The 24,198-nt window shown below is 39.2% G+C and overlaps 1 protein-coding gene across 1 annotated transcript; it reads left to right on the forward strand.

The window, feature by feature from the left end:
* Positions 1-16,868: 16,868 nt before the first annotated feature.
* Positions 16,869-22,091, forward strand: BSX (brain specific homeobox). The gene is made up of 3 exons (XM_073601357.1): positions 16,869-18,980; positions 21,082-21,272; positions 21,499-22,091. Exons 1-3 carry the CDS (start codon positions 18,722-18,724, stop codon positions 21,742-21,744), a joined length of 696 nt encoding a protein of 231 aa, XP_073457458.1. The 5' UTR covers positions 16,869-18,721; the 3' UTR covers positions 21,745-22,091.
* The last annotated feature ends 2,107 nt before the right edge of the window (positions 22,092-24,198 follow it).

Below are 24,198 nucleotides of genomic sequence, written 5' to 3' on the forward strand. Positions count from 1 at the left end.
AGTTTTTCCTAGAGATACACTTTAAATGTGTTTTACACACAACTATTATAATTACCTGATGTTAGTTTTATGTGAGCTTCCTGAAAATTTCTGCACAGTAACACTGAGAACCGACCAGGAAACAGCAGTACTAAGGGCTCTAAAACTCTCACATTGTTATCAGTCCCCTTCCAGAACATACTTACAGGAATGGAGGGTTATAATAAGTTCCACTGTGGATCTGTGTTGATCTTGGGAGTATCCAGGAGTCCCTCCTTGCCCCCCCTCCCCCCATCAGACTACACAGATCAGCAGTTCTGTTGAACAGAGGTACACACATACTGAAATTTGGCTGGTTCCTGCTGAACCAACTGAATTTCAGTACATGTATACCCAGCTTTAGATGACACTGGAGTTTCCATATTTTGTGCTGACCAATAACAGCAGATTTGAGAAGTTTTATATGAGCTAGAATAAATGGAGCGTGAAATCAGTAATTATGTAGGCTCCAAAGCGGCCATTCTCAACCTCCCCACCCTAGAAGAACAATTGAAACAATCTTCAAGTCTTGGGAGAATCCCCGCTAAAACCAGTTAATTGCAAGGTCAGTGGGAAAAATGCCCCCCTTACAGTGGTAGCCAGAGTGCCACCCTTATAGATAGCCAAAAAGATCATTGATGTAATGAAACTGGCTCTGACAATTAGCACTGACACCGGCAAAGACGATAAAATGTGAGGTCAATCACCCACAGCTCAAGGAACCCCTAGCAACCTTTGAAGGAACTCAAGGGTTCCACGGAATCTTGACTGAGAATAGTTGCTCCAAAGCAATGTTCTGCATGGCTCAGTCTGTTATTCCACATTGTAGGATGAGGGATAAACTCTTCCTTTTTGAGGATTTATTTTGGAAATAATAAATACCTTCTGCTTTAAGCAGTATTGGTGGTGAATTTTGCTGCATGTCTAGCAATGGCCTTTGGACTCCCTTTGGTCTCCGCAATATAATCTGACCGGTTACCTGGCTGAGTTTAGATGCTGTACCAAAAAAAGGGCCAAACAACCATCTTGAGAGTCATTAGCAGTACTGCATACTACACTGCTGCTAATGACAGAAACATTCACTATTTTACTCCCTGGCTATGACCTATTTGTCCAGGACCTGTTTTAAAGTGGTTCTAAAGGCTCAAGGCTTTTTACCGCATGCATTCTATGTATGAAGGTAAAAAACTGTGTACAGCAGCCCCCCCAAATACTTACCCGCGCCCATCGCAATCTAGCGATGTGCATGAAAGTCCTGGCTCTCCGAGGACTCTCCCTCCTTATTGGCTGAGAGTTGGGAGCCATTGCCAAAATGAACATGTAGAGTAGTGGCTCAGGAGCGAGCTTTTTGCTCTGGGGGCACTTGGCAGGATGGTGGCGGCAGGGGACCTGAGAAGTGAGGATTGAGGCAGATCTGTGCAAAACCATTGAACAGAGCAGGTAAGTATAACATGTTTGTTATTTTGAAAAGAAAAAAAACTTGACTTTAATATCACTTTAATCCATTAGACATTTTGATACCTTTTTTTTAAGCCCTGAAGAAGGGGGACTCTCTGACCCCCAAAAGTGTTGGCTATCTCTTTATCATCTATGAATATAATAAAATTAAGACAGTTGTTTGGTGCTTTATTTTTGTTGTTGCAATTACATGTACTTTTCTCAAATTGGGTTTCCCCTATCTTTTGGGGGGCCCTGTTTTGTGGAGAAGCAATTAGACTCAAATAAAGACATGTTTATCATTGCTATATAATCAGCTTCTTGCTTCAATGTTTCTTTCGAAGCTGATCAGGGATGAGTGACATTAGTAGATTTCATTTCTACAAAACTTGGCCAAAAATCAGGAGATTTCAGTGGCAATTTTCTATTTTGGCAAAATGCTTTGCAGTTAGTGAGGAAGGTGGAGTTAACAGTTTTTTTAAGGTGCAATGGACTTTAATTGATTCCTGAGGGTTACCAGAGATTCTTGTTCTAAATTTTTTCTATGTCAAAAATGGCCCCTTATTAACCCCATTAGTTTACACTTTTTTCACAAAAATAAAAAATTAAACAGGCAGTACCGGTAGTTAATGTGAGATAAAAATAAAAGCAACCCCGCATTAATTAAAATACACAAAACAAGCTAAGAAAAAAAAAAAAACAGCAAAAAAGTGGAAAAAGGTCAAATAAACCATTTATTATTATACATAAAAAGAAAAAAAACACAAATGCAAATAATTTTAAACTGTCCAATTACAATCGAAAAAACACACCCTCCATATAAAGCAGACTTTCTCAACCTTTTAAACATAGAGGAACCCTTGAAATTTTAGTTTACTAAAGTTACAAAAATTCTCGTACGACAGAATAAAAATTCGGAAGTGATGTAATGTGTTGTAGTGTATTTGTATTGTATTTTCAAACGACAATTGTACTGATTAAACGAAAATCGCATGATCTGGTATTGTACGAGAAATATTTTCGTGCTTGTTCCATCGGACAATATTGGATGAAGCTGTGTACTATCGATCAGATTATAATATGATCACTTTGAAAGTGGTATTTTTCGTCCGATTTTCTTATTGTGTGTACGGGCCTTTACAGGTCATTGGGAAGAATTACCCCCTTACAGATAACTTATTTAAGAGGCAGAAATTGCTCGTTGTTCAAGGAACCCCGAGCAACCTCTGCGGGAACCCTAATTGCGAAACCCTGATATAAAGAATCAAAAAAGTGTTGTTTTTTGTTTTTTTTTAATTCTCCTTATAAGAAGCTCAATGAGTGAAATGGAGAGCCTTTGCAGCACCAGCATTTTAGTTATCTATTATTGCTAATTTTTGAAGTACATTGATTTCACACATCCCTTTCACACATGCGAATGATTCGATATTTCAGTTCAGCCATGTTTTTTCAAATTAAAAAATGGATGAAGTTTACATCTGTTTTTCACACGGTGGATTTTATTTAAATCAAGTTGATTTAAATCACAATTTAAATCATGAAGAAAAAGAGAACGCTGGGACTTTAAATGATGCAGGGACTTGGTAAGGTCAATTGCCTCCATCCCTATCTAAATAGGTGTGTGCTACGGGTCTTCCTCCTCCCCTTCCTATAGGGTGGGTGGACTGCCCTGTACTACGCATCGACGTCATGCTCCATGCGATGGAGCTGCTATGCCACGCCCATGGCGTTGACACTCTTCACCGCCTTTTACATCTAGCGGCCAGGTGGAGGGATGATCTTGGCTCCGTTTTTGGGCCGCCTGTCCGCCCAGCTGCAGGCGCCTCCTCTCCACAATGCACACCGGCGTGACATTGGTGGGTGTGGCGGACTTGCCCTTATAGGTCATTCTGGGGCGTTTGACTCACATGGTGGTCCCATCTTCTCACTTGGACACTCTCTGGATCACTTAGAACTTAAGTTTGTATTAGGTAATCTGACTTTCACTCTTAACTATTATTATTTTACTTGGCACGTTTGGGTTTCATCTCATCCAATCTTTCTGGTGACATTGTTTCCTATTTTTTCATGTATTTCACCATTTTATCACCTGCCACTCTAATGCCCTGTACACACGATCGGACATTGATCGGACATTCCAACAACAAATCCATGGATTTTTTCCGACGGATGTTGGCTCAAACTTGTCTTGCATACACACGGTCGCACAAAGTTGTCAGAAAATCCGATCGTTCTGAACGCGGTGGTATAAAACACGTACGTCGGGACTATAAACGGGGCAGTAGCCAATGGTTTTCGTCTTAATTTATTCTGAGCATGCGTGACACTTTGTGCATCGGAATTGTCCACACACGGTCGGAATTTACGCGAACGGATTTTGTTGTCGGAAAATTTTATATCCTGCTCTCAAACTTTGTGTGTCGGAAATTCCGATGGAAAAAGTCAGATGGAGCCCACACACGGTCGGAATTTCCGACAACACAATCCGATCGCACATATTCCGTCGGAAAGCCGACCGTGTGTACGGGGCATTACTCTCACTAACTGAACTCTATCTACACACTCATTAGCATCTCATTACCCTATCATTTACCAAGTATGGGATATATGACCCAATATATTACAATATATGAGTTCCCAGTATATTTTTTTATATTTTTTATCTTTGGTTTAAGCACTTATGGTCATTTATGACTATTTTCATCTTTTGGAATTTCCTTTCTTGGAAATCATTCTTGTTGATTCCCAGGTCGCCCTAACCACTTCAGCTCCCACCAGTGATACCCCTAGGGGTTCTCTGATTCATGTTGGTACACTCCTACTGCATAAATACATAGAATGTAAGTACTTTTGAGAGTGGTTTGGGATGGTTTTTCCTAGGTAATTTTACCTCCTATTTATCCCATCTTAATCTCTTTTCCTTGACAGGGTTAGACCATATACGGTAGATATTCTTTTTAGTACTATACTACAGTATTCATTTATCCAGTGCATGCTCCCGAAGAGTGGATGAATCCACAAAATGCATAGAGCTATTATATGCCGTGTTTTTATGTCTAATTATATGTTTTACCTGACCAAATCATTACTTGTATTATGCTATTTGTATTACTAAGTGGCAATTTGTAATTACTGTATGTATATCTACTGAATGAATTGCATTGGTTATCTATGTCTACTCATGATTTCCAATAAATTTAAATTTTCTACACCTGCTTGCTTCAACTAAAATCCCCACCCTCAGTCCTCCTGTTTGTCACAATTTAAATCATGATTTAAATCACTAGTAAAAAGGCTTGATTTAAATCAACTCAATTTAAATCATCATTTTTAAAGAGCAACTGTCATCTCTGTCCCGCAGCTCCTCCTCCTCTAACCTGCTGTTGACTCACCGACAGTCCCATTCACTTTAATGGGACGGCTGGTGATGTGGCAGTGACACAACAAGATGAGGGACATGCAGGTGAGTTGATGCCCGCTAACAGGCGCTGCCATGATGGATCTGAAAGGACAGGTGCTCTTTAAATATAAGGACTTATTTCTGCTGGTAGTTAGAATCTTTAATATTTGCAAACAAAATGAAGGTTTCCTATTTAGAATAATAAGCTGTCAGGTTAGTAAAACAGCGATATCAGAACCGATTCAATCATACAGTTTGTAGTGTACATAGATTTGCAAAACAATGGGATAAAGGAATATTCCTGAACATATCTCATGGTTTCTGTGAAATTGTGTGAATGCATCAATTATCTCACCTTGAATTAATTGAATGAGTTTACACAAAATTTAAATATTGCAGAATATACAGCCTCTTGCTGCATAACTAAGCTCCATTTTATGCTGAATAAACTAAATTCTTAATGTATCTTAAATAGAAAACTATCTTTAGATAGATTTCTACTCCAAAAGCATTTTTATTTAATACATTTGATAAAAATAAAAAAAATCTGATTTAAATTTTTTTTAAAAATCAGATTTTTTTAAATTTATTTTAAAAAATCATCAATTTATATCCACCCTGGTTTGTCATCTGTTTTTTTATATCTGCCAGCTGGAGTCCTTAACCACTTGAGTGCTGGAACCTTTTTTTTCATGCAAAAATGGACCGTTTGTGCATTTACATCCTTTTTTTGTCTGATCTGTTCTTGTAACAGAAGAAAAATATGGCTTTGATACGTTCCAAAAAACGGATGTTGACAGAAGCGGATGTAAACGAGTGAGCATCCGTTTACATCCGATTTTCCATAAAGATGCACTGATGTCCGTTTTTCATTTGTTACCGGAAGGACAAGCGGTCCACATGTGTGAAAGTGGCCCTAGGGGTTCTGGAAATTTTGGAGGGCAGGTGTGACTCCGGAAAGCCTCTTAGAAAGCACGCGCTGCTTACGGAGAGAGCCGTGGCTTAAAGCATTACACAGAAGTAATTTCGTATAATGAAATGACAATCCAATCTGCTGTGATCATCCTGACACTCGGCTCCTTTTACAAAGACACAAATCAGATCAATTCTATAATCATTACTCTATTGAAGGCCAATTTACACAGGACAATGACCGCTTGTTCACTTGTCATTACTCGTAACTGGAAAGTTAATACAAGAGTTGTGTTACTCGATTGATGCGAAGATGTGAAGCTGTTTGTTATTATCACCATTTCTGGGAATAGCCTTGTGTTTGTCTGTTGTTTCTGGCCACCATATGTAAAGTGAACCTGTGCTTTGCCCACACAGCATACATTTCCCTACTTTCCTTCCGCCTCCATTCCCTTCAACTTCCAAAAGCGAATAAAATTCCTGTGCAAGCTAAGAATTGCTGACGTCATAAATTACTCAGGGCAATGGACTCCCCATGTGACAGCACTGATTGGCCCAGCTCTATCACCTGGAGGACACATTCACCTGAAAAAAACACATCCTTCAAATAAAGAAGGAAAAGAGTGTTTAAAAAAGGAAAAAAAAAACGTCTGAGAAGTTTAGTAAGCCTAGGTTCACACTGAATGTGGCTTTGAAATCGCGCAATTTTAAAGCCATATGTCAGTGCAACTTCAGGTGCGACTTGGCTGAGATCTATGCGACTTCATGCACAGATGTCTATGCCGGTTGCACCAGAAAATTGCCAAAAGTAGTGCAGGAACTGCTTTTTCACATCAGTGCAGCACCGCAAAGTCGGTGTCACACCGATTCAAACAGTCCCATTGAGTGCGACTTGTCATGCGATGTGACCTGTCACATCGCATGACAGGGCGCACTGGTGTGAACGGCGCCTAAGTGAAATGGGAAGACTTTGCTGCCCCTGAAAAATTTGTAATTTTGCAAAGAATTTTATTTTGCCAATATTTATTCACTCATCCCTATAAGTAACATTTTAAGACCAATTTGAAAATGGAAATTTCAATTCTTTAAATATCTTTTTTGTCTCGGCGGACTTCCATAGAAGTAGAAATGTCAGAAGGAAAGGTAGCTTTATGCTGGGGAGGGAGAGCGGGTATAAGCTAGGTTTGCCAACCCTTTAAACCCGAACACATACTGATTACACAGGTTCTGTGGCTGATTAAGGTGTTAATTGAAAAAATTTAAGTAACACTCCTGAAGCCACATCCGTATAAACTTGATTTTCGAGAAGAAAGGTGGAGAGCCAATGAAGGCTCTAAATCTGACTTTATAGGCAAGATGGACGACAGTATAGTAAAATTGGTACCTAATTTAACAATGAATCATATCAGACAAGACAAGTAGAAAAAGAATTAAAAAACATACAGTAAACACATGATGGTCATAAATATATGATGTGAACAGAGGGTTGACACCAAATAGACAGCAGTGAGCCCCTGTGCCTCAACGCGTTTCGCTATTTTGCTTCATCAGGACACACTTGGGGATAGTTGAAAGGAACAGGTCTCACTATCTAAGATAAAACAGATCAGTCAAACATTGTATAAGAATAACACGTAATAAAAGCTTTCAGCCGTTGTCATATCCAGAGGACATACATATAACACACATACATAACTATCTTGTCGGCATAAGAGTATCCCCATATGGAGATCTCCCAGATGATCACCAAAGAATCACAGTGTAGATAGGGAGGCAGATTCTACCAATGCTAGCAACCGCGTATTGGGCTGTAATGATTAGCATATTGGTCTAAATTAGTATCGAACATCCATATTCAAAATTGACAATGATAAAGGTATATACAAAAACATACCTGGTAGCACAGAAATATAGACATAAATATCACTTCATACACTTCACGGGGGGTAAACTGTGGAAACCGGAATCATTGGGGGGAGTACCCCCAAGTGTGTCCTGATGAAGCAAAATAGTGAAACGCATTGACGCACAGGGGCTCACTGCTGTCTATTTGGTGTCAACCTTCTGTTCACATCATATATTTACAACCATCATGTGTTTACTGTATGTTTTTTACATTTTTCTACTTGACTTGTCTGATATGATTCATTATTAAATAAAGTACCAATTTTACCATACTCCATCTTGCCTATAAAGTCCGATTTAGAGCCTTCATTAGCTCTCCACCTTTCTTCCCTAAATTTAAGGTGGTAATTAAACTCACTTGGTTCCTTACCTGCATTAAATTAGCTTCGGAACCTGTGTAATTCATATGTGCTCGGGTTTAAAGGGATGAGGTGGCAACACTGATCGGGCAAAGCATACGTTTGTTTATAACCATATCAAAGCCCAAGGACAAAAATGTAACATATTAAGCCCTCGTTCACATTGAATGCAGCTTTGAAATCGTGCAACTTCATCTGAAATCGCATGATTTTATAGCTGCATGTCAGTGCGACTTCAATTGCAACTTTGAAGACATCTGTGCGGCTTCATGTGTGGATGTCTATGCAAGTTGCACTTGAAATTGCCAAATGTAGTGCAGGAACTTGTTTTTTCAAATCGATGCAGCACCACAATGGCCATTGTCGACAATAGGGTGCGACTTATGACAAATCACTCCAATGTGAATGAGGGCTAAAGCCTACCAGCTTGGATCCCACATTTTCATTTGTGCCTGCTGTGTTTTCCATTTAAATCAATATAAGCACAAATCACAACGCATGTGTTAAGACATGTATCAGTGAACACCATGATCCATATTGACTCATAAATGCATCATGATGCACATCAAATCACATATATGCACTTGAAAATTATGCAATTGAAAACACACACTGACATGCATTTTGATGCATTTCCATTGATTTCTATTGAAAACACATGTTTTTTATTTATTTTACATAAAGCAAAGGGAGATTTTTGCATTGCAATACTGCATTACAACCACATGCCAAATGCTTTGCACATGCCTATGGTGCTGTCCCATTGACTTCAATGAGCGCATTTAGCAAGCTGCACCACGTGCCAAACATGACATGCCAAGGTAAATTGAAGCATCTGCACAGAACTGAGCAGCCGCCATGTTATTTTATAGGTGACCATGATTGATCAATGACGTCACCTGAGAGACCCCTCCCCTTTGTTTATACATAGCCGTCATCTGCAAGAGCTGTCCTTTGTGGGTAATCAGTCATCAGGGGAGAAACCTGTTGGCAGGTCTTTTTCTTTTGGCGGGTCAGGGAGCATCATTGATCATGACTGACGTGGGTCTGAACAATGTGGTTAACATTGTGAGAATTTTCAAAAACTATGCGTGTTTGTTATTTATTTTTTACTTTTTTGTGACTTCACATAAGGGGTGACAATTATGGGGCCAGATGACGTCTCTAGTAGCTAAGGACGAGGTAGGTGCCGGCACCCCCGTTTGTCTTAACAACCTTAATTTAAAAAAATAGGAATCTGTCATATATATATAGAAGCGGGAGAAAAACCTGCTACTAAATATGATGTTTGGCTCCTGCCAAACTGACTGATGAACGGCAGAACAAGCCAAGTTCTTGAACTAAGAGCTCATCCCTAGTCAGAGCATACACTTTCATTTTTTTTTTTATAGTATTGTAACAGTAACACAAACAATAGTTATTTCTGACAATCCAGTATACCGTAAGCTTACTTGAAAAATCTCTGTTCATGTTGTGAGTTCTTCCTGTCTATTGGCCATCTCTTTCCACAACTTCCTGGATTTTCCCTGCATGCTTTGCAGATTCCCCTCTGCTGTTTACTTTCAACTTCCAAGGACTACATATCCCATGGTACCTTGCTATCAGCAAGCTGTGATTCCTGTGCTGACTCCGCCTCCTGAAACTCCTCCTCTCATCACCTCTGTAGTTCAGAAAGCAAGCTCTGTGAAACGTGTGACATGGCAGTGCCTATCACAGTGACTATGTGACACAGCATTCAAGGAAGTAACTGTGTGGGGATGTTTAAAAAGTAAAAGTTTACAAAGTTCAAAACTGTTCAGATTGGTAGGAGTAGGCTAGAAATAATTGAAATTCAATGTGGAAATGAATATATGATTTTAGATTTTGTCCATATATATATATACCATTGGTGTGCGCAGACTATTGCATTAGGGTGTCCACCCCAAAGCTCAAACACATACTGTATGCATGTGTATATATACCGATAGTGTCAATAGAGCAGTGGACGATGAAAGCAGTGGATGGTGTCATAAGGGCAGAAATTGGTGTCAGTAGGGTATTTTTTACAATTTTATTTTATTTTAATTTTTTTTTGTAAGATTGTTTTAGCAAAAAGAAAAAAAGGAGATTTTTTTTAATTTGGTGAAATATCAGGGGTCTAAAGAGGGGGAATATGAGCCACACAGGGTGGTTAGGGTGTGCCCAGGCACATCTGGCGCACCCTGTGCACACGCCTATGGTATATGCACATTCTAGTTGATGTAAACCCTGACCAGGTAACATTTACTTTGCTCTGTGTACAATTATCTTTTTTTTTAACTGTCAGAAAATACTGTTTTTGCCTTTTAACTTCTTCAGATCTGCGCTATAGCCGAATGACGGCTACAGGGTGGACCTACTTTGCCGGGAGGGCGTCAATAGACGTCCTCCCGTGCCTGATTGGCCTGTGCACCCCCTGAAGGGCATGCGCAGCGCGCTCTGTGATCAGCGAGTCTATGAGATAGGTGGCACTGATGGGCACTGGTAGGAGACACTGATGGGCAGCACTGTTGATGAGGCACTGATTGGTGACACTGATAGGTGGCGCTGTGGGCACTAATAAGGTGGCACTGTGGACACTGGCCCAACCCCTTACCACGTGATCCGCTGTCAGCCAAAGACAGCTGATCATGTGATGTAAACAGAGCCGGTAATCGCTTATTTTTTCTCCTCGCGCTGATAGCGTGAGGAGAAAAAAAAATCCGATCACCGGCTGCTGTCAGAGGGACATTGGTCCTGATCAAGGAGAGCTGCCGCCAGGTCATCTGTGCCACTTGCCAGTGCCAGTTACCAGTGCACAACAGTGCCGCCTACCAGTGCTCACCAGCGGCACCTACCAGTGCCCACAGTGCCACCTATCAGTGCCCACAGTGCTACCTATCAGTGTCACCAGTCAGTGCTTCATCAACAGTGCTGCCCATCAGTGTCACCTACCAGTGCCCATCAGTGCCACCTATCAGTGCCCATCAGTACCATCTATCAGTGGTACCCATCAGTAACACCTATCAGTGCCCCTCAGTGCCACCCATCAGGGCCCATCAGTGCCATCTTATCAGTGGCCATCAGTGCCGCCTTATCTGTGCCTATCAGTACCGCCTTATCTGTGCCTATCATTGCCACCTTATCTGTGCCTATCAATGCCCACCAGTGCAGCCTATAAGTGCCCGCCAGTGCAGCCTATCAGTGCCCACCAGTGCTGCCTCATCAGGTCATATCAATGAAGGAGAAAAATTACCTGTTTGCCATTTTTTTTTTTCAAAATTTTCCATCTTTTTTTGTTTGTTTAGCAAAAAATAAAAACCCCAGCTGTGATTAAATACCACCAAAAGAAAGCTCTATTTGTGGGAAAAATATGATAAAAATGTAATTTGGGTCCAGTGTTGTATGACCGCACAATTGTCATTCAAAGTGTGTCAGCGCTGAAAGCTGAAAATTGGTCTGGGCAGGAGGGGGGTTTAAAGTGCCCAGTAAGCAAGTGGTTAATACTTTTTTCCCCATCTCAGTAGTGTTGATCTCCTGCGGCCTCTTTCTTCCACTTCTTCTCTACATGCGCTCCCACCAGCAGTGCTGCAGATCGTTCCTTTGGACCGACTCCATGATAGTGACAATGGCACACCATGCCCGAGAAATGTGTGTTGGCACAGCCGCTTGTACTTTCTAACAAGGACGCATGTAGCAGGGTGCAAACACAGGAGCACAATTGTGAGCCAGTTATCCTAGAACATGAAGGATCATCATGGCGGGATTATTTTAGTGAAAGCTGCAGGCTGGAAAAAAAACTGAACACAACTTTTGACATGACATTACATATTAAAGTTTATATGTGATTTTAGTGCCTGGGTATAGATACACAATTAAGGTAATTCCGGACTAATGACTATCATTGAAATTGCTGTAGCACTGCATTGCTGTGCAGAAAACAAATTAAAATAATTCCCTTAACATATCCAAAATGCACGTCAGTGCACATGAAAGGAAGTTTACGTGACTTGTATTCCGCTCCAGCGGTCTTAAGCAGGTTGTCGCTACGTATCGGCTACCGCAGCCCGCGCTGGGACCACGCGCTCTGTGACACAGTAATTAACTCGATGACCAGGGCAAGGGGAAGACAAAGGACATGTTTGCCCTTTCAAGAAGTCAATTGTTCAGTCTGTGTGTGGATTAGACACAGACAACAGTTCAGTTACGGCTACTTCATTGTGGCGCGGTTCCATGAATAGCGGGCAATTTTCCGCTCAGTGGTCCGTAACTGTACATCAAGACCACTTATTATTATTCATAGACCCGAGGAGAAAAGAGCTAGTCAGTGTGTTAGAAGAAAAAGAAAATGGCAACCGCTCAGTTAACGTATAAGAAGTAAAGAAGCTGTGTGAGACACACAATGCAAAAATTCCCCAGGATAGTAAAACTGTGATAAAAAGAATTAGCAAAAAAAAAAATTCACAGGAATCCAACCTGCTGGCCAGCAGAGGGGACATAAATAAAGCATATCTAAATCCAAAAACAAAAATGTAATATATTACGGCTAACCATTTTTTTTTTCTGTGGGTGTGGTGGCTGCATTAGTTTTCATTTTTTTAAGATTACTGCTCACTTACTATAATGTCTGTCTATGGAGGAACAGGGTTATCCCGCTAGGACAGAAAAAGCCTGATGTTAGGCTTCATGTACACTGCTGCTGGTAAACGAACGTTTAGGAGCAGTTGAGCGTTTTTGGTTTTTTTTCAGCTGCCCCTGAACTCTCCTCTATGTTATCTCATCAGTACAGTACACAGGGTCGTTTATAGTCTTTTCTAGGCAGTTGAGTTTAGAAGCATTTTTTGGAAAGCAAAAAAATACATTCAGGACAGATGTTCAGAGGCATTGGAAACGCCAAATGCCTGTAACAGCTTGTAAACGCGGTAACTCGCGTTTAGCCGCATTCCGTTCACAGGCGTTTTTAATGGAGATACATTTTTGACTGTTTAAAAAAAGAAAAAAAAAACACTCCTGAATGAAAACGCAGCTAAACGCAGCATGTAAACGCACCAAGACGGACGTTTTTAAACATCAGTTACCATCTGTCAGGTTAAATCATTCAGGAGGGGTTTCAAAACGTCCTGTGTACATTAAAGCGGAGGTTCACACAAAAATTGAACCTCCGCTTTTCGGAACCCTCCTCCGGTGTCACATTTGGCACCTTTCAGGGGGGAGGGGGGTGCAGATACCTGTCTAAGACACGTATTTGCACCCACTTCCGGGCATAGACTCCCACGGGAGTCTATGCCTCTTCCTGTCCCGCCGCGCTGTCTGCTGGGACACACACAGGTCCCAGAGACAGCACGGACCATTCAGATTGCGCTGCGCGACTCGCGCATGCGCAGTAGGGAACCGGGAAGTGAAGCCGCAAGGCTTCATTTCCTGATTCCCATACCGAAGATGGTGGCGGCAGCATTCGAGGACCGAGGGACGGTTCGGCCTCGGGTGTCGACATCACTGGACCCTGGGACAGGTAAGTGTCCTTATTTTAAAAGTCAGCAGCTGCAGTATTTGTAGCTGCTGACTTTAAAAAAAAAAATTTCGAGGGACCCCCTCTTTAAGGAATACAGAACAGTGTGGAGTTGATTTAATAAAGGCAAATAAACTGTGCAGTTGCACTCTGCAGGTGCATTTTCTCCAGAGCTTAGTAAATTAAGTAAAGCTTCACTTTGCAAAAAGTACCCAATCACATGCAAGAAAAGTAAAAAGAAATGCATTTTTGCATGCACATGATTGGATAATGGAAGTCAGCAGGGCATCTGCTCATTTGCTAAGCTCTGAAGCAACTGCACTTTGCAAAGTGCACAGTCTATTTGCCTTAAGTAAATCAAGCCCTATGGCTTAATGCTTAGCACTTCTGCCTTGCAGCACCGACGTCCCTGGTTTGAATCCTGGTCAGCATACTATCTGCATGGAGTTAGCATGTTTCCTTGTGCTTGTGTGGGTTTCCTCCCACATTCTAAAGACATAGGTTAATTAGCTCCTGTCGAAATTGGTGGACTTGTTAGAAAAGGACTGTAGATTGTAAGCTCCTTGTGGGTAGGGACTGGTGAGTATTCATGGTATATAACTTGTTGGTGCTATATAAATATCTGCAATAAAAAAACATGGGTGGGGGGTGTTCTGTAGACCACAGAAGTGAACTGGGCAGGGCTGAGGACAGTGCTTGAGATCCAATGTCAAAAGGCAACTGTTTGTCAATTGGGGTATCGCTCGTGTTCCCCAATGAGTCCAGTAGGTCTTTATTTTGCATAACACAGTTTAAAAAAAAATAACGCGTTTCAGGGGCTCAAAACTTTCCCTTCATCAGGGCTGGGAAGTAAGACCACTTATGTAATGTTATGTTATTTGTTACGGGTATTTATATGGCACATACAACATATACATAGTAAAGGTATGGCACTTGGTTCTAAATAATGATAGAAGTGACATGTGGCAGCACATTATTTATAACATAATATAAAAAATAAAATACAAATAATATAAGTAATTATATAGTCTTATAGTCCAGTGTGATCATTTCCCAACACCAAAGTCAATCTTCCAACGCAATTTTCAAAAATCCTTCACCGATTGTGCTCAAATTATGGATGTCCACCAGTGATGTTTTACTCCTTTTTACAGGGGTCAAAAGAAAGTGAATTCAAGCGAAACATACGGCGTAGTGTTGAACTGTCACTTTTGGGTCCTGTGTGACATCACATCCAGGCCGGGGATCTGAGAACGAGGCTTCGAGCGCACGCAGACTCCATGCTGGGTGCGGTGGTGACATCTCATGCCTGCACGCTGTATATGCTGGTGCCGGCTTTCAGGCACCCATAAATGTCAGTGTAACCAAACTATTTTAACAACTTTAGACTCGGAAGGATTTGCCCCTTAATAACCAGGTCATTTTTTTGCAATTCGGCACTGCGTCGCTTTAACTGACAGTTGCGCGGTCGTGCTACGTTGTAGCTAAACAATATTGATGGCTTTTTTTTCCCCACAAATAGAGCTTTCTTTTGGTGGTATTTGATCACCTCTGCAGTTTTATTTTTTGCGCTGTAAACAAAGAGCGACAATTAAAAAAAAAAAACAACTTTTTTTTTAACTTTTTGCTATAATACATATACAAGAAAAAAAACAAACAAATGTATTCATCAGTTTAGGCCGATATATATTATTCTACATATTTTTGGTAAAAAAATTGCAATAGGCGTATATTGATTGGTTTGCGCAAAAGTTATCGCATCTACAACCTATGGTATAGATTTAGGGACTTTTATTTATTTTTTTATTGTTTTTACTAGTAATGGCGGCAATCTGCGATTTTTAGCAGGACTGCGACATTGTGACAGACAAATCTGACCCCAAATGACCGTCATTTGGGGACCAGTGACATTATTACATTGATAAGTGCTATAAAAATGCATTGATCAATGTAAAAATGACACTGGCAGGGAAGGGGTTAACACTAGGTGGCGATCAAGAGGTTAAGTGTGTTCCCTAGGTGTGTTCTAACTGTAGGGGGGGATGGACTGCCAGGGACATGACAGAGATCACTGCTCCGGATGACAGGGAACAGTAGATCTGTCATGCCCCCGTCAGAACGAGGATCCACTTGTTTACATAGGCAGATCCCCGTTCTGCCTCTGTTCTAGGCGATTGCGGGTTGCCAGCGGACATTGAGTCCAGCTAAGGCGATTCGTGCAGGAGAGCCAACCTGCCGCCGTATAACGACGGCGGCTGGTCGGCAAGTGGTTAAATAAGTTACTACACTATAATACTTTATATCTCCATTCAGGTAGTGTTGTGGTTGGATTTGAACTGATGACCCTAATGCTTCCAGGCAGAAGTGCTAACCACTAAGCCCATGATGAAGGGGAGTTTTGAGCCCCCGAAACGTTGTCGATTTTTCTTTTGCTTTACAAAATAAAGACCTTCTGGAAAGGCTATGTTATCCGGCTCTGATGAAGAAGGGTAACCTTCGAAACGCGTTAGCCAGCAGTAGTCCGTACGCCTCCTTCCTGGGATCTGTAAAACTGCTACCACTGGATTAATCACCGCTGTGGCATTTCACAAATGCGATTTGTTTCTTCAACCTTTGTGAGTAGATTTTATCTTGTTTTTAATTAATAAATCTGTAAAGGATAATGCACTAGGCTGGTGCGCTCTTTTTTTCTTTCTTTTCATATGTTATCCTGTTCTCCTGATCCCCAGCCCTGATGAAGTCGAAGTCTTCAATTCCTGAAACGCGTTGGTATTTTCTCTTATTATACCCAGTAAAGACCTATCATATCAGTTTTGTGGTGCTCTCATTCATTCTACATTCTTCAGCACTGTTTTTTTAGCAGGTTCAATCAGTATTTTTTGTACTTATACATATATAAAAAAAAAAAATATATGTTCAGCGCTATTTTTTAGCAGAGTAAAAAAAATAAAATAAGCAAAGTTCTTTGTTACCGTTTATATACACTTTAGAGATTGCTACTACTAGTAATAAAACTCCATCCTGACATAGCTACAAGTGTGACAAGATGAAGGTAGTAAATTGTAATACATATGAATGACATCACACACAGCAAGCACATTTATAATGCATGTATTTAACCACATCTACAACCCCCCCCCCCCCCCGCCACCACCTCCATGGTGCAGCCTGAAACAGGGGGATCCACTGAGACCTGGGACTCGTATATTACATACAATGTGGGGGGGGGGATTCCCCTTGTGGATTGGCGTGATACTGAAACCACCCGGCTTGAGACCCCCTCTTATTAATCCACTTTAGGCCGTGTATGCAGGAGAAGCTGGACACAAAGGCCCAGAGGATAGCTTGCAGTCCAGCTCCGTCTTCCTTCATTAAAAGTCTGATTGCCATTTCAATTCTTTGAAAGGTTTTTCCATTTATTTACAATTTAACATCTCATACATATGGAAAGCATGGTTCCTCCGCTCCGACACTACACCGCCTCGTACTCCTTCTTCTCTTTTCTTCCCCCCTTCCTTTAAGGCCTAATTGATTCTGGTAATTAATTTGTCCTACCTGCTGAAGCACAGAGCCATGGCGGCGGTGAACAGAGAGATTAGCACTAGACTCCTTTAATTATCTAATAGCATGGGCCAGCGAGGAATCCAGCTCTATTAAAACACTTTTAACTATTAACCGCAGTGATTGGAATTGTAATGATCATGACTCGATTTCCAGAAATGAAAGTAGGTGGAATCAAAGTCCTCGGTTTAATATCCGCCAGTTTAACATCCACAATTAGAGCAATTTGCTAGGCAAAATTAGCCGCCTCTGATGTTCGATGTGACGCTAATTTGGCAAAATTGACTTCGGGGAAGTGTTGTACATTAGGAAAAAAAAAAAAAAAAACAGAAAACACAAAGGCAGCACAGGAACACAAGTAACAGAGAATGTGATAATGTCAACAAATTTATACTATGTATATAGAAATCTATAGAGAGAAAAAGAAAAAGTGAGTGGTATAGAAGAGGGGGGATGGATGAGAGAGAAGTATGGAAAAATGTATGGTCTGTATAGGTATAGATAGGTAGGATAGATAGATAATTGGCAGATAAATATGAGATACATAGATGAATAGATAGAGGATAGATAGATAGAGGATAGATAGATAGATAGATAGATAGATAGATAGATAGATAGATAGATAGATAGATAGATAGATAGATAGATAGATAGATAGATAGATAGATAGATAGATAAATATGAGATTTGCAGGAAGGAAGGAAAATAAGATAAAAAAGAAGGAAGATATTATTATAAGTAAGGGAGAAATGAGATATATGCCAAAAAAAAAAAAAAAAAAAAGAAGAAAGAAACTGATCTAAAAAAAAAAAAAAAAAAAAAAAAAAGGATAGATAAATAGATAGCTAGATCAGATAGATAAAAAGACTGTTATATACATATACTTGATTACTATTAGATCAGATAGATAAAAAAGACTGTTATATACATATACTTGATTACTATTACCACATCTATTACTATAAATGAGAAAAAAAGCCAGAAATAGAACCCTAAGTGACTTGTGGAGGAATTGTAAAGCTGTTGTTAGATAAAGTTAGATAAAGCTCTAACTTTTGGGTTGTGTTAGTACATATATATCTGTGTGTGTGTGTGTGTGTGTGTATGTGTATATAGGGTTGCATTGTTGGGGTTGTGTTAGTACATATATACCTGTGTGTGTATATAGGGTTGCATTGTTGGGGTTGTGTTAGTACATATATACCTGTGTGTGTATATAGGGTTGCATTGTTGGGGTTGTGTTGTCGGTGTGCTGTTTGTTTGTGTGCTAATAAATTAGCCCATTTCCATGAGGCGATTAGTAGTAGATGGAGTTAATGGCCTCTCAGGCGCCCCTCACAGGGTAATCTAGTGCTGATTAATGTGAGTTTCAGCACCTTGGACAGCAGCGCTCCATGACTGGCAGAGAGAGCTGCAGTGGCTGACAGCTCCCACCCTCCGCCCTGGCCTCTGATTGGCTCTCTGGAGAGTCTCTCAAGCCCCTAGAAGAAGACCTGTCCTCCTGATAGAAGAGAGCCCCTTCTTCATCCTTGTCCTCCTTCTCTGCTGGCTGAATGCTCGCTGACATCTCTGAGTCACAACTGAGACCTCTTCCACAGCAGCAAGTGGCCATCCTGTGGCACCATGAATTTAAACTTCACCTCTCCAATTCATCAGGTGTCCACCCAGAGACCCACATCCTTCTTCATAGAGGATATCCTACTGCACAAGCCCAAGCCACTAAGAGAGTCCAGCAGCAGTCACTTCAGCAGTAGCTTTGCCTCTCGAGTTCCCCTCTTTGATTATGGCTACCCTTTAATGCCAACTCCCACCATCCTAGCACCCCATCCCCACCACCCTTTGCACAAGGCGGACCACCACCCGTTTTTCCTAGCCACATCCGGTGAGTAGCACTCAACTTACATATGCAGTTGGGGGTCATTGCAATTGGGTCAGTCCTGACTGTTGTAAGATTGGCCTTCCAGTTCAGGTAGACTTAATTATTTATTTCAGCATGACTTTGGTCTTAAAAAAATCTAAAGGAACCAGAAAAGTAGAACCAGGCAAAAAAAAAAAAAAAAAATCATAAATAAAAGTTTAAAAAAATAATTAATTTGTTAAAACTAAATATTCAATATGTAATGCTACATCAAAGTAATTCTAAAATCTTGTATATGTTATAGCATTTTACATAAATGTAAGCTGTAGAAGTTATTTTTTTAAACACTAGAATATATGCACTTGTTGCACTTTGTTAAATCTTCAGTCAAGTCATTTTCCTAGAAACAAATCACATAAATACAGAATAACACACAATTGTGATTTTATAAATGCTGGCTACTGTATTATCTAATTTTAAATAATATGTAAATAAATAAATAATATAATAAAAATAAAATATAAAACAATATACTGTATATCTATTTAAACCATCTAAAATGAGAAAGGACTGGGTGTATATTGTGTCAAGTTCAACCACTATATTATTTTGTAAAGTACATTAATTTTATATTTTTGTTATTTAGTCGTAAATTTAAATAAAGGGGAAAATAATTTAGGAAGATCGTTAGACAGAAATCAATAACCTTTCTGAGCCTACCCTCTACAATCTTGTATTTACAAGTTATGTTTTGCAATTCTTTCTAAATTTGTATTATCATTTTATTGTGTGTTTTTTCTTTTTACACCACAACACACAGAAGACTGGATAATGGACTAGGGCTATAACTTGTTTTGGTAGTTTCTCAGTGTTGTCATACTATTTATGAATTTAGATTTTTAGACTTTGTTCTTGAATCACAATGTTTTCCTGATTTGTATTTTATGTAAGGCAACATCAACAAAATACTATATATTTTTATATTTGATCATGTAGGATAGGGTTTGATATCTGAAGTTCATAAACTGTTCTATTATTATAATAATATATAATTATTGGAATAATAAAAAATAAACAAATGTTCCAATGTACATAGAACATGGGGAGCATACATGAAAAATTGAGCCATGTATAAATTAACTATCATATACTAGTCAGACATAGATTTGGGAATGTGCAGATTATCATTACCTCTATATGTCAATGCTGCATATGACCATGTATAAATCATTTTTGATACATTAGGCATACATATGAGTAATGATTTCATAAATAACAGAAGTGTCATATACTGTACAAAACTACAAACATACAAAGGACTGATCATTTTGATGCCTAGTGTTTATAAAAATAATAAAAAATAATATAATATAAAACATGTATTTACATGAAATGTGTAATCATGTATGACTATATATGCAAATAACTGATGATACTGGTTTAAACAATTGTTTTTTATAATGTAAATATTTGATACAGAGAACGGAAGGTTGAATTGTAGAGGGGCTAGGCTAAACAAGTTGTGATTACCAGCAGATAGACTATATGTAATATATATATATATATATATATATATATATATATACAGTATATATATATATATTCATATATATAAAACCGATTGTGATATACTGTACAAGAAATATACACAATAATAATAATACATAAAATACTCATAAATATTGTTGGTGTAGTAAAAGTTTATATAAATATATATATAGATACATGTATATATAAATAGTATAAATATATAAAATATTTAAATAATACCACGTTACAAGGTTTGGACAGATAATTGATGGTTTCAGTTTATAAAATATATATAGAGATTGATTAGTGTAATATCCAGGAGTTATATGCATAGAACTGAATATTATAATGTACAGTTGTAATATAACTTATAGTTGCTCTGCAATATAATGTAATATCTAGAGATTGATGAACAAAATGTCCAAATATATAAATATAAATATATGCAGAGAATAGCAAAGGAAATTTCCAAAATATATGCAGAAATGAATGAAGAAAATGTCTTGCAGATTAATAGAGTCTGCACACAGTTATTTAGAGACTGGCTGGTTAAGGTATATCTGATGACTATATAATTGTGGCAACCTCCCTCCAGGTCTCCCCATGCCTGCCCTATTTCCTCATCACAGTGAGCTGCCGGGGAAGCACTGTCGGAGGAGGAAAGCTCGCACCGTGTTCTCAGATTCACAGTTATCGGGTTTGGAGAAACGTTTTGAGTTACAGCGTTACTTGTCCACCCCAGAGAGAGTAGAGCTAGCCACTGCACTCAGCCTATCAGAGACACAGGTAACCATCTATAATGTCTCTATCTATCTATCTATCTATCTATCTATCTATCTATCTATCTATCTATCTATCTATCTATCTATCTATCCCATTTAACTATCTATGCAGGGTTGTGGGTTACTCTGGAGATAATCCAGAGATTTACCATGGAGCTTGAATTAATATTCCTCTTGTGAAGGGTTCTGTGTTTGTATTCTCAAAAAGATGTTTTTTGGCCATTCTGCAGGTGAAAACCTGGTTCCAAAACCGGAGGATGAAGCACAAAAAGCAGCTGAGAAAGACACAGGATGACAGTAAAGCCCCATCCAGTGATGGACCCCTAGACCATGGCTCCAGTGACACAGAACTCGGGGACAATTCTGGAGCCGATATAGACAAGGACCCAAACAGCCAGAGTCGGTACCTGAGAGATGAACCAGACGATGAGGTGGATATCATAGAGGATGATATGTGTCCCCCCCATCTGCTATAACAGCCGGATATAAAGGACACCTAGAGCTTGGGGGCCTTTCATGGAATATGCACCCATAACCACCATGACATGAACAGGGGGGACCCCAAGACTGCTGTACAGCACACACTCTTGAGTGGGGGGGGCTCTGTTATCAGAGACGGGTGTTAATAAACTCATACAACACCTCAAATCAAAGTCTTTATATGACCCTCCCCCAGTTTTCTTGGACAGTTCCCCTAACTCTACTACTGATAAACCCAGCAAATCACATGGACAGGAGAGGACCTCAGCGCCCCATCAACAAGATGCTGGAGCCTAATAGTATATCATGGTATTATACACCTGTTGTGACTTCATCAGAGAAGACCCACGATTTCCCCATTTCCCTTGTGCACTTTCATTTCTCCATGCTATGTGTTATTTGTCAATGGTTGTAAAAATCCCTTCCACGTGTGCGAATAACTGTCCATTTTCTACTGAACAATGCTTACTACACCGAATATATATATATATATATATATATATATATATATATATATATATATATATATATATATATATATGGTTCCCCCAGCTGTAGTTTGAGAATGATTCTCTGTTGACATGTTTAGGCTGTTTTTCTAAAGGAGTTGAGAATCTTTAAATATTTACTTCAGTTATCCAATCACATGAAAAGCAAATTGCTGTATATTTATTTATTATTTCATTTGCACATGATTGGATATTTAAAGTGAACACAGCTACAATTTATTGAGGGAAGATTCTCAACTCCTTTAGTAAATCATTAGTAAATTATTTTTAACACTAATTTTTAGATGAAAATGATGTAATCTTTTTCTGAACTCCTGTCTTCATTTAGTCTTTATTCTTTCCTTCCTCCTCTCCTTTCCTTTCCTTTCCTTTTCCTTCCTTCCTTCCTTCCTTCCTTCCTTCCTTCCTTCCTTCCTTCCTTCCTTCCTTCCTTCCTTCCTTCCTTCCTTCCTTCCTTCCTTCCTTCCTTCCTTCCTTCGTCTATTTACCTTTCTCATTTATCTATCTATCTATCTATCTATCTATCTATCTATCTATCTATCTATCTATCTATCTATTCCTTTTTTTTCCTATCAGTTTCTTTATTTCTTCTCCCTCCTTTTTCCCTTTATCAATCCCTTCCTTATTTTTATTATTTTCTTTTTCTTTCTTTCTGTAATTTTATTTAATATTTTCTTTCTTTCTTTCTTTCTTTCTTTCTTTCTTTCTTTCTTTCTTTCTTTCTTTCTTTCTTTCTTTCTTTCTTTCTTTCTTTCTTTCTTTCTTCTCAAAGTATCTTAATATTGCCTCAACCTTTTGGCCTCCATTTTCCTTCTCTCTCTGACCCCTCCTCTTCTCATACCCTCATACATTCTTCTTCATCATCTTTCATAATTTTGTTCTCTCTGTCTCTCTCTTTCTTTCTCTGAATCCCCTGCCCCTCACTCTAATATATTCTCTCTCTTTTTTCCCTCACCTTCATACATTCTATCTCTTTAGCATTCATATTTGTCTCCATTCTCTCACATTTATACATTCTTTATCTTTCATCTTTCTCTCTCTCTCTCTTTCTAACTCTCACTCTCATACTTTTTTACCTTTCATATTTCTCCCTCTCCTTGTGACCCTCTCTTCTCTCATTCTCAAACATTCTTCTTCTTTCATCTTTTTCTCTCTCTCACTCTCTTGTTCCGGCACTCTCTCTTCCATCTCCTTCATACTGTCTCTCTCTCCCTCTCATTTCTGCCACCCTCATAATTTATTGCTCTTTATATTTCCATTTTTTCCACCTCATTCCCTCTCTTTCTCATGCCCTGTGCTAATACTGTGATTTCAAGCTGATTTACTTGCACTAAAAAATAAGACAGGCGAGGCTGGATTAAAATACACCCAACACCTCTCCTTTTCATGATATTGTACACATGTGGCATGACTGCAACAATCATGTGTAAGTCTACATTTATTTCATTGTTTTAAGAATAGAAATATTGGTAGCTTTCTCTATACTTTTGAGTACATGACATTCTTGTCCTTGGTATACATTGTATAAAGCAAGGGCGTCCATCTGCATTACCTGAGCTAAGCCACACTAATATCATTGTTCTCTGAAATAAATATTCTACACATTCTAAGAGGTTGTCCTTTATAAAACGGGATTAATGAATATGTTGTGCAGGTTTTGTGGATATATATTACATTTCAAGGTGTCGATTTTGAAATGATAGTTTGGGAATCTGGGATATGGAGGATCCGATTCAACTGAGAATTGTATAAAAGGGTATTCGTGACATCTGAGGGAACTGCAAGTTTCATCTTGTTAAATCTTAAAATCTTGTACCTTCCCATCAGTTGAAAGGCAATGTTGTGTTAATCTGACCGTGGACTAAAGGCTAAAATGTACACCCCAAATAATGATTAACTTCTTTTTTTTTCTAATAATGTATTTAATAAAACACCAATTTA

Source organism: Aquarana catesbeiana, linkage group LG10 (assembly GCF_042186555.1).
Source record: "Aquarana catesbeiana isolate 2022-GZ linkage group LG10, ASM4218655v1, whole genome shotgun sequence".
NCBI lineage: Eukaryota > Metazoa > Chordata > Amphibia > Anura > Ranidae > Aquarana > Aquarana catesbeiana.

Coding starts and splice junctions, on each gene's coding strand:
- BSX (XM_073601357.1), top strand. CDS start 18,722: ATGAATTTAAACTTCACCTCTCCAATTCATCAGGTGTCCACCCAGAGA. Junction 18,981..21,081: donor GTTTTTCCTAGCCACATCCG/GTGAGTAGCACT, acceptor ACCTCCCTCCAG/GTCTCCCCATGCCTGCCCTA. Junction 21,273..21,498: donor TCAGCCTATCAGAGACACAG/GTAACCATCTAT, acceptor GCCATTCTGCAG/GTGAAAACCTGGTTCCAAAA.